Below are 15172 nucleotides of genomic sequence, written 5' to 3'. Positions count from 1 at the left end.
AAAAATCAAGCACTCAGCACAGGTGAAGACATATTCTAAGCAGTACATATGTGGCTTTCATCTAAACAATTAACACTACATTCATAACCTTTTAGGATAATTTGTCATGCATAATAAGCAATAAGTTAGTTTTAATGCTCTATATAATCAGAGCTACTTCATATGCCCATAGCATAATCTTTGCTGAAAGCTACCTGGCCAGTGTCCATACAAGAAACATGAGAATTCATCAGGAAAAAAAAAGTATTTTAAGACACATTTTGCCATGAATGCCCAATAAAACCAAGTAATTCAACAATCACTGTTTTTATAACTACATGAGGCATAGGAACTGAATATTTACGTTGCAGAAAAAGAACTACAAGCCTAAAGTGCTTGTTGTAAACTTGAGCATTTCAACACAATTCAAGGCCAGTAGCATTCTTTGTTATTCAAAGTTCTTTGCAGTATTCAGTTTTTTCTAACTTGAAAAATCACTTATACTTTAACTCCCAATTTACATAAACTTGAACCTGCACACTTATAGTAGAAGGTCAGCTCAGTTAATAACAAGAATGCATATCCTCCAGTAGCAATACAGTCTTTGAAAGATGACAAAAAAACAGAACACACGGCCAGATGTTGGAGAAGGGATGTGGTTCTTGCCAACCAACATTTGTTCTTTCTGGAACCTCTTATTTGGGAAAGTTCATTAGACATGTAAAGACATGTTGTTGTGGTTGTTTTCCACAAAAAAAAATACACAGTACAATTTTTTTAAAAAATCTATTAGAAATTCTGGTTAAGCACTTGTTCTTTCAATATATCTTCAAGTCAGAACACATACACCAGACATTGTGACAAACGCCTGTAATCCCATCACCCAAGAAGTAAGAGAGTTCATGGTCATCTCAGAATGGATAAAGTTACAGGACATCCTAGGCTACATAAACCCTGTCCCAGATAGACAGACAAACTGGCAAGCCGACAGGCAGGCAGACAAATACTGACCACCTGTGATCCATTTTTAGTCAAAATGCAGCGAATGCTAAAGGCCAGAATAAAGTTCATGTTCATTCACAAATAAGTGTAGCTAGTTGTCTGTGATGTTCTTCTCTGTGTTTTTGCATATTACTGCAAGTCTGAAAGGAGATAAGAGGATGCACCTTTCATAAATACAGAAGTTGTTGCAAAGGTTCCCTTTTTTTATATAAAAAGGAAAGTCGAAACACGAAAATACTATTCTTGAGATGGGGATCTGGCTTGCGGTAAAGTGGCTGTCGTCTGGGTATAAGAATCTGATTTTGAAATACAGTATACACATAATAAGCCAGGCACACTTGCAAACCCAGGGAGGTAGCTCTGAACTCTGAGACAAATATCCTAGACAAACAGATGAGCTCCAAATTTACTAAGAAATACTGTTTCGAAAAATATGTAGACATTGAGTCAAGAAGACACTAAGGTGGACCTCTGACCTCTGCACATATGGACAAGCATGGGCAAACGTACCTGCACAAATCAAATTATGAGCAAAATACATTGTACACATGAATGAAATTCACAAAGACAAAATAAAATTTCTGTTTTCATAAAATTTGATGGCTACCCAGAAAGACCTATATAACCAGTGCCTTGCTCTGGTCTCATCATCAGAAAAATTTCCTCCTGCAACACTTGGGACCAAATACAAAGACCCATAGCCAGATGTTATGCAGAGAATGAGAGACCTCGGAACACTCATCCATAAATTGGATGTCTTCATCAAATCCCTCCCCTCATGGCTCACAGAACTCTGTGTAAGAGAAGGCAGAAAGGCTGTAAGGGCCAGAGAGGTACAAAGGACACCAAGGATCCTTAGTCCTTTAAATTAATATGATCAAAACACGTAGGAGCACCCACATACTCCACCCCATTCCCCAATATTAAAGTACTGCAATTATTCCTGGTTATGTAAATTGTGCCCCATATTTAATGTAACCTGACAGCCATCCACAGAAATGTAGTGAAAAGCACAATATTGTCAGATTATGAGAACACAGCAATGCTAACAGTGTACAAAGGTTCTCAGGGTGCTGCTGACCATTGGTAGTTGCTCTTACTCTCAGTATGTAAGAAGTAGTTACTATCTGGAGGATGGTGTAAATGTGGAGCAGCTAAGGCAAGATTGGCCCTGGCAGTACAAGAAGCTCCAATCCCCAACATTTCAGGTGCCAAGTTCTCAACAACCCACTTGTGGCTGAGTCAGGCATCCAGGTTGCAAACAAAGTGACTATCTCCATCTCAAAAGCTAAATCCCAAAGCTACCATCCTAGGTCTACCCATATCCATGTAGGATAGGAATAAAAACTATAGAAAAGAGCCACTGCAGTCTTAATTAACTGTGTCCTAAAACAATCTTGATGGTGTGACAAGAAAACTGGTTATCAAACAGGAAATCACAGTTGAGAAGAATATAAAGAAGTGAAAGCCAAAGATGGATAAGTTTGAGCTTTATGTGTACAAATCCAGCTTGACCTGTATGTATCCAGCATTGATGGAACACGGTTCAAGAATGGAGTCTTGTGAGATTTCTGAGTGCTTGTGAGAAAACTCACAAGTTTTCTTGTCTTGTGACAAGTCCTTTGACCTCAGTTTTTTCAAAATTATACAATTGTTCTTGGAAAGGGTTTTGTGATCCCCCACTCCAGATGGAGTGTTTAGGAGTGAGTTTACTTCAGAATATTCACTACAACTGGATATGTTATTTGTTTATGTGCCTCTATGATAAAATGTGGTTTTGTTATGTGCAGCTTGCCTTACATATTCATATTGCCCATGTGATTGTACACTTTACTCATGTGACCGACCCTCTTAGCCCTCAAAGTATACATTGTTTGATGCTCTGAGTAAAGTTGGCCATTTCATGAGACCTTAGTCAGCCTCATTCATTAGCTCCATTCTCCCATGTCCTGCCACCTTTAAAACAGTAAACAGAGACCCACAGAGACTAATAACAAAATCCTAAGAGAAAAAAAAAAAACATAACAATATACTCTGAGGAGAATCAAGCTTTACAACCGTACATCTGTCCTTAACCATCAGCTAATTCAGAAGAAGGAAGACAGACCCAACCTGTCCCTTAGGCAAATCTATGCCCTCCTCAAAGTGGACTCCCAACAGAAATTGGTGTGGGATGAAGTAATGAGAGATTACAAGTCTCTTACTTCTAATCTTAGAATTCTGACATTGTGAAAGGGGGTGGTGGGGAGACTTCCTGCCAAGAAGTATAGATAGTAGAATGCAGAAATACAGACAAGGCTCCAACTAAATGATGGTACATTACTTCTGTATACACAGTCTATTTTACCTGAATGTAATACATTTTTGTGTGGTGAATACTGACCAATATATTATAATCTTAATCCTTCATCAAAGTTATAGTAATAATTGTCAGAAGTTTATTACATGCCTGAAGTCCTACTGACCCTAGTCGATTATGTTCCAGAGGATCAACTTGTGGATCACCACTGCACTGAGGATTGCATCTCAGATATTTGCATTATGATTCATAATAGTAGCAATACTATAGTTATGAAGTAGCAATGAAATAATTTTATGGCTGGGGTCACCATAATGTGAGGAATGGTATTAAAAGATCACAGCATTAAGAATGATGAGAACTGTTGTTATAAGTGCTTACTTTGAAGGAGGTTTACTTTGATTTTCCAAATATGTCTTATTCCTAATAGTATCCTAAGTGGTCTATGGAATATCACTGCTATCCATCCTCTTCTGTGAAATTGCCTAATTCTACAAATGTAAAGAATATTGTCCTATGACTAAAACATCAAGGCTAGGGTTACTCTCTCCTAATCTGACTTTCACGGTAACCAATCTCCATACTGACGGGTCCATTCTCTGGGTCAGCTCCTCTGTCTTTTCCCTCTGTTTCTGTCCTGCTGGGGCTTGGCATGACATTTCACCGATATAATTCTTTTGCTTCTTAATTAGACCACCTTCAACTAAAAGTCTTTATGAATTCTATCCAAATCTTATGATTGATTTTTTTTAAGAGTCTGGTTATTTATTTTTTTTTTATGTTCAGGTTACAAATAATCCTTCTCCCATGACTCAGAGTTCAGTTGAAACTCTGGAAACTGGCTGGTGAGACAATCCTCTGAACTCTAGCTATCTAAACATCTTGGAAGTTAGGAGACCTCAGTGTTGTCTGTATAACTGCCCCCTCCAGTTCCAAACTGTTCTATTTGCCTTCTCATCACTTCACCCTACTCTAAAGAGCACATGCACTTCTGGTTTGGGTGAATCTATTTAAAAATGTACTTCCAGGGGTTGGGGATTTAGCTCAGTGGTAGAGCGTTTGCGCAAGGCCCTAGGTTCGGTCCCCAGCTCCGAAAAAAAGAAAAAAGAAAAAAAAATGTACTTCCAATTACAATTCATGTTACTCTCTCAATTCAAAGCTCCCAGATCAAATAGCCACATTGATGAGCCTCCTGCAAATTTCTAAGCATACAAAATGGCTTAGTGCCAATTTCATAATAATAGATAACAATTTATCTTGACTATTTCACTTTAATAACAAACTCTCTAAAAAACAAAAACAGAAAAATGTCATGTCTTTCAAGATGACCTCTGCATGACACATTAGTTCACAAACTGTTCAAAAACATAAAGACTAAGTTCAAAACTAATGAACATAGTCATTCATATACAACATACAGCACTTTTGCTGTGAAGAGAAATGACTCAAGACATTAGTTCAAGTGTATCTTTCTAACCAAAGCCCAAATTTATTTGGTATTAGGTTAAAGGAGAAAATGGAGTCCTCTGGGGAAGTCTAGTGTAGGCACACATATGGTACTTTGAAGAATGCTGTTATTGATTCATTTGACACCATAAATAGCAAAGTGAAACACACGGATTTATTTAGAAGTGGATAAATGGTCTACAGTGGACTATTGTAAACCAAAATTTGTAAAGACCTAGGCATTTGCACAACACACTTTTTTCAAGAACAAATTAGGAGAACATAGTATTTGGAGAAGGGGGTTTGGGAAGGAGCTGGGAAGACAGTGGAGGATGGATATAAGCAAACTATGTATGATGTATACATAAATAAAATTATCAAAGGAAAAACAATACTGTATTTTAAAAGTCTGATAGGTACGCAGGAAAACAGACATGATCAGCCATCATCAGAGAAGCTTCCTCCTGCAGCAGGCTGGAACAAAAACAGAACATAGCCAGATACTATGCAGAGAGAACGAGACCTTGAGACATGCATCCTTTAAATGGAATGCTTCCATCAAGTTCTTTGTCTCAGGGCTTAGAGAATCCTACAGAAGAGGCAGAAAGAGTGTAAGAGCTGGACAGGATGGAGGACACCAAGGCAACCAACCCCTCTAAATCCACAAACACATATAAACTCACAGAGATTGCAACAGTATCCACAGAGGCTGTGCTAGATGGGGTTCTAGAGCTGAAAGGAGAAAGGCACACATGACCCTACCCCCAAACCAGGATAAACGAAGGACATGTCTGCTAGGCTAACATGTTAGCATGGCTAACAGACAACAAACTTAGTGGCATCTTTGGAGCGTCCTTGTCTCATAATGTCATGCTGGTCCTACTTATTCATTCATTTGCTTATGTTGATCTGTTTCTTGTGCCTTCTCTTGGGCTCCTTCCTTTCATTTTGTTTGTCTGCTTTGTTTTCTTTTGTTTTTCAATTCCAGTGTGTTAGTTCTTGTTTTACCTTATTATACTTCATTGTGTTACTATACCCACAGAAGCCTGTTTGATTTCTAATAACAGACAGAAAGTCGAAGTGGGAGAAGCTGGAAGGAGTAGGAGTCAGGGAGGGACTGGACTCAGGTTGTAGTATATGAGAAAAAAAACTATTTTCAATAAAAGGCAAAATGTTTGATAACTACAGTTTGTATGAGGTATGTCTTCCTAAGGATTTCCTTTTTGTCATAAGCCAATGTCTTTCGTAAAATTAAGTTCTCCAACTCTAAACAAGCAGAGTATGCTCTACCCAAACTGAGACTGCACATTCTCAGATATAGCCTTCAGGTGCTGTTTCTGAGATCAGCAGTTTTCATTAGTTTGATAAAAACTTTTGAATGTTTCTTTCGATGCCCACGGCCTACAGTTGCCTTAGTAGGCCTGGATCCTGATGTGTTTGCATCAACATCCTTCAGAAAACATTTTAGCACTTTTCATTAAATCATACAACCAAGAGAAAATAAAAAGGGGGAAATCTACTAAATCCACTTATAGTCATCCGCATGGCCTTGGGTACCACAAAGAAGACTGGATGCTGAGCACTGCTTTAGCAATAAGCGATTATTGGCTTTCTTATATATATTGTAAGCGATTATTGGCTTTCTTATACATATATTGTGAATTCTAAAATGCTATATACATTCTATTAATTAAAAAAATGTATGAGTTAATTCTATGTATGATTGACATCCTATATGAACCTTGTGAGATACTTTCTTGGGGTCTAAATTGTTCCTGGGAAACTAACAGCTGGTTTCCCTCCAGTTCTCCAATCCTTGCTAATTGAGCTGCTTTGAAAGGCCACTAGGGAGAGACATGGAGTCTTTACACCTACACCAGTGTTTGGGTCACTGGGTGCAAGTTTCACAGCAAGGATACAGTTCCGCTCAAGGCAACAGTAAAACAAGCTGTCAAAGTCATACTTACCCACTAGGGAAAGGTTCAGTAAGCAAAAATATCCTGCTCATAAAATTTAAACATACAAAATAATGTCTCCTCCGGTAGACAAAACAAAAAGTCATATTACATACCAAATATCAGTTCTTATTCAACATACAATATTTAAAAGATGGTTGAATATGAAAAAAAAACTTTTGCAAACAGATTTTCAGAGAAAATGAGACATTTAATGACACACAAATGAGGAGAGCCTTGAAGATTAAATGAAGGAAATGTTTTATATCCTACAACTTTCTACCTTGTGTTAACACACAGCTGAGCTCTCCGACACAAACACAGGTGTCCATGCTCTGGTACAGTCAGTCAGGACTGACCCAGTAGTGGCAGACTCCTTGTATAAACTATTGGCTTATCGGGAAATGCTTCTCATTTTACTCAATGTGTCACACTTTCCTACTGTAAATCAAAGACCAGTTATCAGAGGTGATGTTGCCTGACTAAGTCACAAGTACACCAGTTGGAATCTGCAGAGGCAGAAAGTGAATAGGTCTGGCAAAATTCAAGGGCTCAAATTACAGGAAGTACGATTGGGTCCCGTGCTTTACTTCTGTGGCATTTAGAGACTTTGATATCCTCATCTTTGTACTTATAGTAACAAGGGTGTGCTGAATGTTGCAGTTCTCCTAATAGACTGCAAATTCTGGTATTTGTATTTTTAGAAAATGTAGACACAATGGTAATTTGATATTTTATAACTTAGTCTTGTCCATATCAAACTTCATCTCAGAAAAACCTTCCAGGGAATGTGATTCAACCTCTGCACATTCTGTGTATGTTCACCGATAAAATCAACTGAAAGTTGAAAGTAACACACCCCCTTCTCTTTTCCCCCCACTTTCAGTCATCTACAATAAAACAGTCTGCTTCCAGCCAAGGGGGCTTCGCATTGCTTTACACACAAAACTTTCTCAGGAGTTCAAGATCTATGATACCAAGTATAAACTTTAAGATGTTACAAATATATTCTTTAGAAGGTTCAAATGAGACACAAGAATAACATAACTAAGTCAGAGAACCAGAATGTCTTCAAAAGCCCCTTAACGTGTTTAAGAAAGGCGCTGTTTTACTTAAAAACAAAACAAAACAAACAAATTGATACTTCGATTTTTAGTATCTTATAACCAAGGAACAGAGTTGATAAAGTTGGGGGGGGGGGAAAGTCTCACTTGACTATGATTTAAAAGGTCCTAATTTCTGTTAAATTTTAGATTTGACCAAGTTCAAGTAAATTCTGAAATCCAAATCTTTAAGTCCAGTTTCTAAATTTACTTACACTTTTTCCAAACTAGCTCACAGAGCCCGGGGCTCCTGCTATAAACACTCCAGGATCATAAACCTCCGTTGTCTGTTCACACACCCCAGAAGCTCTTTGGAGTCCCAAACGAGCCAGGAAAAGAAAAGTGCATTTCCTACAGCAATGAAATTCTCTCTGGAGCCATGCCACGGGGGCAGGGTGCAAACTCCCCTGTTGGCAGGAGACCACTGTGAAGGAGAATGAATCTGTGTGACTGGACACCTCTTCGGGCCCTTCCCTCCTCTAAGTTGTTTTCCTTTCTAGTAACAGCTTGCCACTGGGGAAAAAAAAGAAGAGAAACTTTGCTCCAAGAAAGCGTGCACCAATCTCTAACTTTGGATCCAAAGGTTAAATAAATAATTATGCACACACTCTCCACGGCAGGTTCTCTGTACACACAATAAAGCCAAGCCCACACACAGTCCAGGGCTTGGGAGCCTCGGATCCCCAGTCTAACCCGACGGGGTCCGGTGCACCTACCTTGACCTCGCCCCTGTCCGGCTCTGCTTCCGAGAAGCCCAGTCCCGACTCGAAGGCGGCGACGGTGGCGGGCGCCTCGCGCGGACCCGGGATCAGCGCAGCGGCGAGCAAGGAACACGCCAGAGACAAGAAGCACAGCAAGTGCATGGTGGATGGACCGGGAGCGAGGAGGCCGGTCCGATGGCAGGCGCAGGCTGGGGTGCGAGGCTGAGGTCCGCTCCTCGTCCCAGTCCCGTGGTTTCCTCCCGGGGACCCCCCGTGGGCGAGCGTCTCCTGGGACTCAGCGGCTCCCAACTTTTGCCCTCGGATATGGCAGCCCGCGCCGGGGAGAGGCTCTGAGTGTCAGGTACGAGCCTCACAGGAAACCGGACATCCGAACTGCCCTCAGTGGCGGCCGGCGAGGTGAAGCGAGGGCGCCGGGGGCCGGCTCCGCCGATCGCGGTTTTGTTTTTGGCGTTTTGCAAAGAGGGGGGGTGGGGTGGTTAAGCCCAGTCACCCCGCGATGTTCCACTCGTCCCGAGAAGCCCTCGGGTCCCTCGTCCCCCTCCTCCCTCCCCTCGCTCGAAGTGAAAGGAGCCGGGCCACGGGATGCGGTGGTGGCAGCGGAGCCGGGGGGCGGGAGGAGGGCGGCGGGGCGCCCAGCGGCGGCGGAGGCCCGCGAGCTCCCGGGCGCTCGAGCCTCCTGCGCGCGCGGGGCCGAGCGGTGGCGGTGGCGGCGGCGGCGGGCGCAGGGGCAGGGCATGACTGATGCGCCCTCTGCCTGCGCTTATGTGAGAGAAAGCGGCAAGAGGGAGGGAGCGTGCGGAGCCCAGTCTGCCCTCCCCTCTCTTTCCCTCGGAAGCTTGTTCCCTCCAGCCCCACGTTTTCCTCCAGCCCCACCTCCATTCACTCTCCCTGCTTTCCCTTTCTCTGCCTTTCTCTCTGGGCTCTGCTCATGGGAGGGAGGTAAGGGGGGCTGGCAGGAGTGGGGGACCAAAAGCTCAAGTTGGTCTGGGGATCACTCTGTAGGACCAATTTTAGAGGCTACATGACTGAACTCATCTGCTAGAAAGATGGGGAGGTTGGGGGAGCAGGTACAGTGGGTAGGAGATGCATGCTTTGGCTCTGCCAGCCCCTTGGAATAAAGTCCTACTCTATGCATTCTTAGTCCATAGAGACCTGAGAAGTTTGAACCAGCCTGAGAGTTCTAAAACACTTCAGAGAGAAAGTCATCTTTATAGCTGAGACCTCTGGGGCCATAGTGCCCTTTCCAGCACCAGCACCTCCACTGTTTTCTGGGTTACTTGAAGCAAGAATGCAATGTGGGACATCTCAGAATACAGCGCAGTCTATTGAGACACTGTGGTCCGTCGTCTTGGTGATCTTCAGGAAGACCTAAACTTTCAGCAGATGGACAGATGGACCAGAATCTTGAAGAACACTGAAAGACACACCAAAACAGTTTCCGCAACACATGTCTTACATTTACAAGAGAAAGAGGATGGATGGAACAATTTATATGCTGAAAGAGCAAACTGCTGTGATGCATTTGTTCTCTGGAAAAACACCTAGGGACTTTGTTGTCTACCTGGTGATAGCAACTGCTTGCCTCTTCCTCTTTCGGCAGGCGGGCAGATTGGAGAAGTTCTACTAAAGCAGCTCCAACAGCATGTGAAAATGAAGGATCTTGTCTATTCAAAAACTATATTAAATACACTAATCTTAAAAAACCCATAACATTGTAGTTGGAGGAAAGACGTTTCCTTGTGACTCAAATGCTATAATCTAGAAGTCTCCTTGCCCAACATTTGCGCGAATGCTTAAATACCTTTGCAGACAGTGAATGCTCCACGAAGTGATTGTGCTTTCTCATTATGGAAGGAAGACTGACATCACATCGTTGAATCTTCCTTCCAGCTACCCATTGCTTTAGACTTTGGTATTTTGCACACTTCATCTAATCTAAATTCCCCTCAGATATTTGGAAATATTTGTCACGTTCTCCCAGGGCTACTTTTCCTACCAGTGAAAGATTCCTCTTTATTTTAATCCGACAGCTCCAATTATGCTCATTTATCATGCTAAGTTTATGTTCAGAAAGGATGCCGTTCAGAAATGGCTCCATACTTAAAATACCCCAATGAAGCATGCAAAGGGTAAGAGGGGGGTCTTACTTGTCTAGAGAGCAAGTATTTGTTGACATAGCCTTGGACCGAGTTTATTTTCTGGCAGCCAAGTCATACTGTTGATGCAAAGAACTCTTAGGGTTGACCAGATTTCTCAAGAAATCTGCGTGTGCACTGCTCTTTAGTCACGTCTGCATTACTCTGCATTTATGGCAGGAGTAGCCTTCCTGTGCTCTAATTTGTGTCTCATTGTCTATCACGAGGAAGTTCTACCTTGCCACCGTCAGCCCATCACAATGTGTTGAGGCAACTTGGGAACTTGATACTGTCAATATGTTCCTTTTTTTTTTTTTTTTTTTTTTTTTTTTTGTGTTCCTGTTGAACTGGCTGGATCTTGACTCAAGTAGAAATGGAGTGTCCTTGTAATCTTGTCCCAGCCCACTGGTTCTCAATTTTTATTGTACTGGGAGTCACAAAGGGCAGTTGTAAAAACAGATGCTTGGGCACAGCACCAGAATTTAGGGAATTCTGGGAAAAGGGTTGGATGTCAGAATGCCTCATACAGACAGCCCACATTGGCAACTTCACAAATTTCCAGCAGCCTTGGGGTGTAGCACGGTATGAATAACATAAAATCAACAAATTTAACATATATCAAAATGAATTAGTGACAATTTTTTAAAAAGATATTTAGCAATACATTCCACTTACACATATTTATCTTCCTATTGCTATCACTGTTTTATGTAAATAAATTTGTCCAAGACCTGTTTAAATTAATAAAAACATCAGTAGTATTTAAAACCAATATAGTAGGGCTGGCTATATAGCCCAATGTTAGACTGTTTACCTATCATGCATGAAGCCTAGGGTTTAAAAGAAGTTGTCATTATTGTTGTTGTTGTTATTATTATTATTATTATTATTATTATATAGTTATAATAGACATTATTTAACAGCACACATTTTTTTAAGGAATAAGGTTTAGAAAGTAAAACCAAAGAGTTGCCAGGGACTTTTTTCCTCTGCTTAACACCTAAAAAATTAAATGAACCATTATCGATTTAGAAGTTTAAAAAAATCTTCTTTTTGAATGCTTTTGTTTGGAATTTTTTTTCTATCAGGGACTTCCTGCAAGATCTTTTAAGATCCATTACTACTGTTATTTTTAAAGCATTTCTAAAGGGAAGAGGGGGGGCATTTCACTATTTGTTTATTTGATTTGTTTTGTTTTCCAGGCACTAATACTTTATTAGTTGAAACTGAGATGAGAGAATTGGATAACATTTGCATATTCCCTCCAGTTTTTTGTAACTTTGGGTTTCTAATCTTTTTGATAGTAGTGTTTGATTGCAAATAATTATACATCTACTTCCACTTCTTATCAAAGTTCCTGTGTCTCTCCTGGGCCAAATTCCAACACCTGTCACTTGTCACAAGTGGTGGTGATACAAGAAAGGAATTTCCAGTGTGACCACACTGGGAAGGTAGTAGGCTGTGTACTATGTACTGAGAAGAAAGGCCTGGGACAAGAACTATATTCAAGTAATCTTAATCAAGCTGGTTTGTGCATTTTTTTTTTTTTTGGAAGCTGGGGATCGAACCCAGGGCCTTGTGCTTGCTAGGCAAGCACTCTACCACTGAGCTAAATCCCCAACCCCTGGTTTGTGCATTTTATTATTCGGGTTGTTTCTGCTTAGAGGTTTAGTTGGCAAAGCAGAAATCATTACTGCTTGCAGAGTCATTTTAGTTTGCATTGGATGCTGTCCAGAGATGATTACACACACTTAAGGTTGGAGATGACCCTGATTCCCTCAGTGGTGTAATGACTCCCATGTGGTACCAGTGTTGGTTCCCATCACTGAATGAACTGGTCGGTAAGATTTAACTATTTAGGGAATCTTAGAATTATTGGTATCTTTATCCTTGAAAATGGATGAGAGGTTAGATAAATTTAAGATTAAGACATTATTGTCAGTTTTTAGACAGGTACCTCATAAGAGGTTGTTAACACTTCTATACAGTACTTCAGCAAGAATATGATCCAAGCGTAGGGGATGTCTTCAGGCGCTAACAAACAGTGATTTCAGCACATGCTTTATGTGCCTTTATGAGCCTTAAATACAATGTGAGTACTTTAACATTCATTGGATTCTGTCCGTCTCCTTTAGTTTGATCTATATCTGACTTCAATTACTTTCTTGCTTCCTTGTTTTCACTTTGTGGTTATAATTCAAACTTTTCTAATTGAATGCTCATATCATTTTTGCTTCATGGTTCTAGTCTCTAAGGAACACAACTTAAATATAAGTTTGGGTCTCAATTCTGCATAATCTATATTTGCAAATTTTGATCTTTAAGGGTTTTGTTTTGTTTTGTTTTTGTTTTTGCAAGTTTAAATACTTTTGTATTAGTTACTTCTCTGTTGCTGTGATAAAAATCCTATGACCAAGACAATTTATAGAAGGAAGAATTTCTTTTGGTTTATGTTACCAGAGGAATAAGAGTTCATTGTGGCTGCAGCAGCAGGAAGCATCTTTAACAGAAGTAGGAAGCAGGGAGCTCAAAGCAGAAGTAGGAAAAGGCACTGAGCATCAAACCCCACTCTCATCAAGGTGACATACTTCTTCCTGCAAGGCTACTCCGCCTGAACTTCCCCAAACATCCAACTGGGAATCAAGTGTTTTAATACCTGAGCCTATGGAAGACAATCTCATTCACACTACCTCATTCCACTCCCTGGCCCCATTGGCTCATGTCCATTTAATACTAGAAAATGCATTTAGTCCTACCTCAGCATTCCTCCATGATCTTTAACAGTTATAACACTGTTTACAAGTCCAAAGTGTTTTCTAAGACTGGAGCAGTCTCTTAACTCTAGCACCCGGTACATTACCTACTTCCATCATACAAAGGAACAGAATGTGCATTACCATTGTAAAAAGAGCAACGGAGGAATCATGAGGAAAACTTGGATCAAAACAAGGCCAGACTGCAAATCTTGCCATTCCATGTCCAGTGTCCACAAGGGTTAGGATGCTTTTGCCCCTCCAACTTTGTTACTTGCAACAAACAGCTCTCTCTTGATCTGGTTTCACTTTGTAGGCAGATGACTCAAGGTTCTGGTATCTCCAACATCTTTGGGTCTGAAACAAACAATTCACTTTCACAGCTTCATATAATGGCCTCCCAGAGTCTCCTTCATACCTAGACTCTCCTGTCACACACTACATGGCCTTTGTGGCTTTCTGAAACCAAGAAGGAAGAATTCATGACCCTTCCACTTCTATATCCTTCATGCTTCTAAAGTCAACTGCATGTAGACAACAATACCAACTTCAGCTTCCAGCTTGAGAGGAAGCCCTGGCTTTCTGTGGACCACAGCATCTCTGTGCTGACCTTGAGGAAATATTCCCCAAAAGATTTCACAACAATGATCCTGGTCTCTTATTAATCACAGCTGATTCTGCAGCCCCAACTAACCATCATCAGTTGTCCAGTCACGCAAATGTTTTACTTCCACAGATTCTGAATCCAAAATACCACATAGATGGCTCTAAGAGCATTTACTTCCCTCTCAAATTTTGCAAATCAGGCCTCCACTGTCAACGTGTCTCTGAATGCATCCTTTCTTTCATGCTCATATAACAATTCATTAAGCTATACTCATTCTTAACCTTTCTCTAGCCCAAAGCTCAAACTGTATGCCTGAAAAACAACTACATGGTCATGTCTAATAAAACAGTTACTTCACTCCTGGTGCCATGACCTGTACTAGCAAGGATTCTATAAAGGTCCAGAACTAATAGAATGAATAGACACATGTGCAAGTATATATAATATATGGGATGTATTAGATTGGCTTACAGGATGTGGTCTGAAGAGCCCTAGCAATGGTTGTCCCACACTGGAGAGGCCACAAGTGGTTCAGTTCACAAAACCTAATTTCTTATTACTTCAGTGTGGAAGAGTCCTGAAGAACTGCTGGTCTTCAGTCTATGCTGGAATCTTTAAGAAATCGGTTGTGATATCTATGAAGGATTATCCGTGGATTCCTAGCGACAGAAGAGATAAACTTATAAATAGTAAAGGCAAGCAGGCAAAAACAACATTTTTCTCTGCCCATATGTTTTCTATCTGGGCTGCTACAAGGAAGTGGTGCCCACATTTAGGGTGGGTCTTCCTGCTTCAAATAATCTGTTGAAGAAAATCCCATACTGATGTGCCTAACATCTTCTGTTCCTGTTCATTTTAGATGCAGTCAAATTGACAACCAAAACTTGCCACCACAATAGACTATTTTTTGACACATTTGTCTTTATCTAAAAAATTATTTGTGTTTTAGAGTTTACAAATACAATTTTAATAATTTATCACTTTAGTCTATGTAGTTATGCTATATAAATGTTGTATTTTTCAGAAGTCCAGTAGTATTTTCTTTGCACCCAAATGGTTGATTATTGCAATTAATTTTGTGTGTGAATTTGTTTTAAATGACAGTATAGCTTCTTCATTATATTAAAAATTATGCAGGAGGGCAAACTTTAGATTGTAGATGTTACTACTT

At 40.5% G+C, this 15172-nt stretch overlaps 1 protein-coding gene across 1 annotated transcript in view; it reads right to left on the bottom strand.

The window, feature by feature from the left end:
• Nucleotides 1–9202, bottom strand: part of Vegfc (vascular endothelial growth factor C) — a 114757-nt gene extending 105555 nt beyond the window's left edge. The window contains exon 1 of the mRNA XM_032893403.1: nucleotides 8501–9202. Coding sequence (XP_032749294.1) covers nucleotides 8501–8647 — 147 coding nt within the window. The 5' untranslated portion in view covers nucleotides 8648–9202. The remainder of the gene's footprint in view (nucleotides 1–8500) is intronic.
• Nucleotides 9203–15172: the final 5970 nt, after the last annotated feature.

This window comes from Rattus rattus, chromosome 2 (genome assembly GCF_011064425.1).
Source record: "Rattus rattus isolate New Zealand chromosome 2, Rrattus_CSIRO_v1, whole genome shotgun sequence".
Lineage (NCBI taxonomy): Eukaryota > Metazoa > Chordata > Mammalia > Rodentia > Muridae > Rattus > Rattus rattus.
The sequence above is the reverse complement of the archived record's forward strand: the minus strand, read 5'-3'. Positions and strand labels throughout refer to the sequence as shown.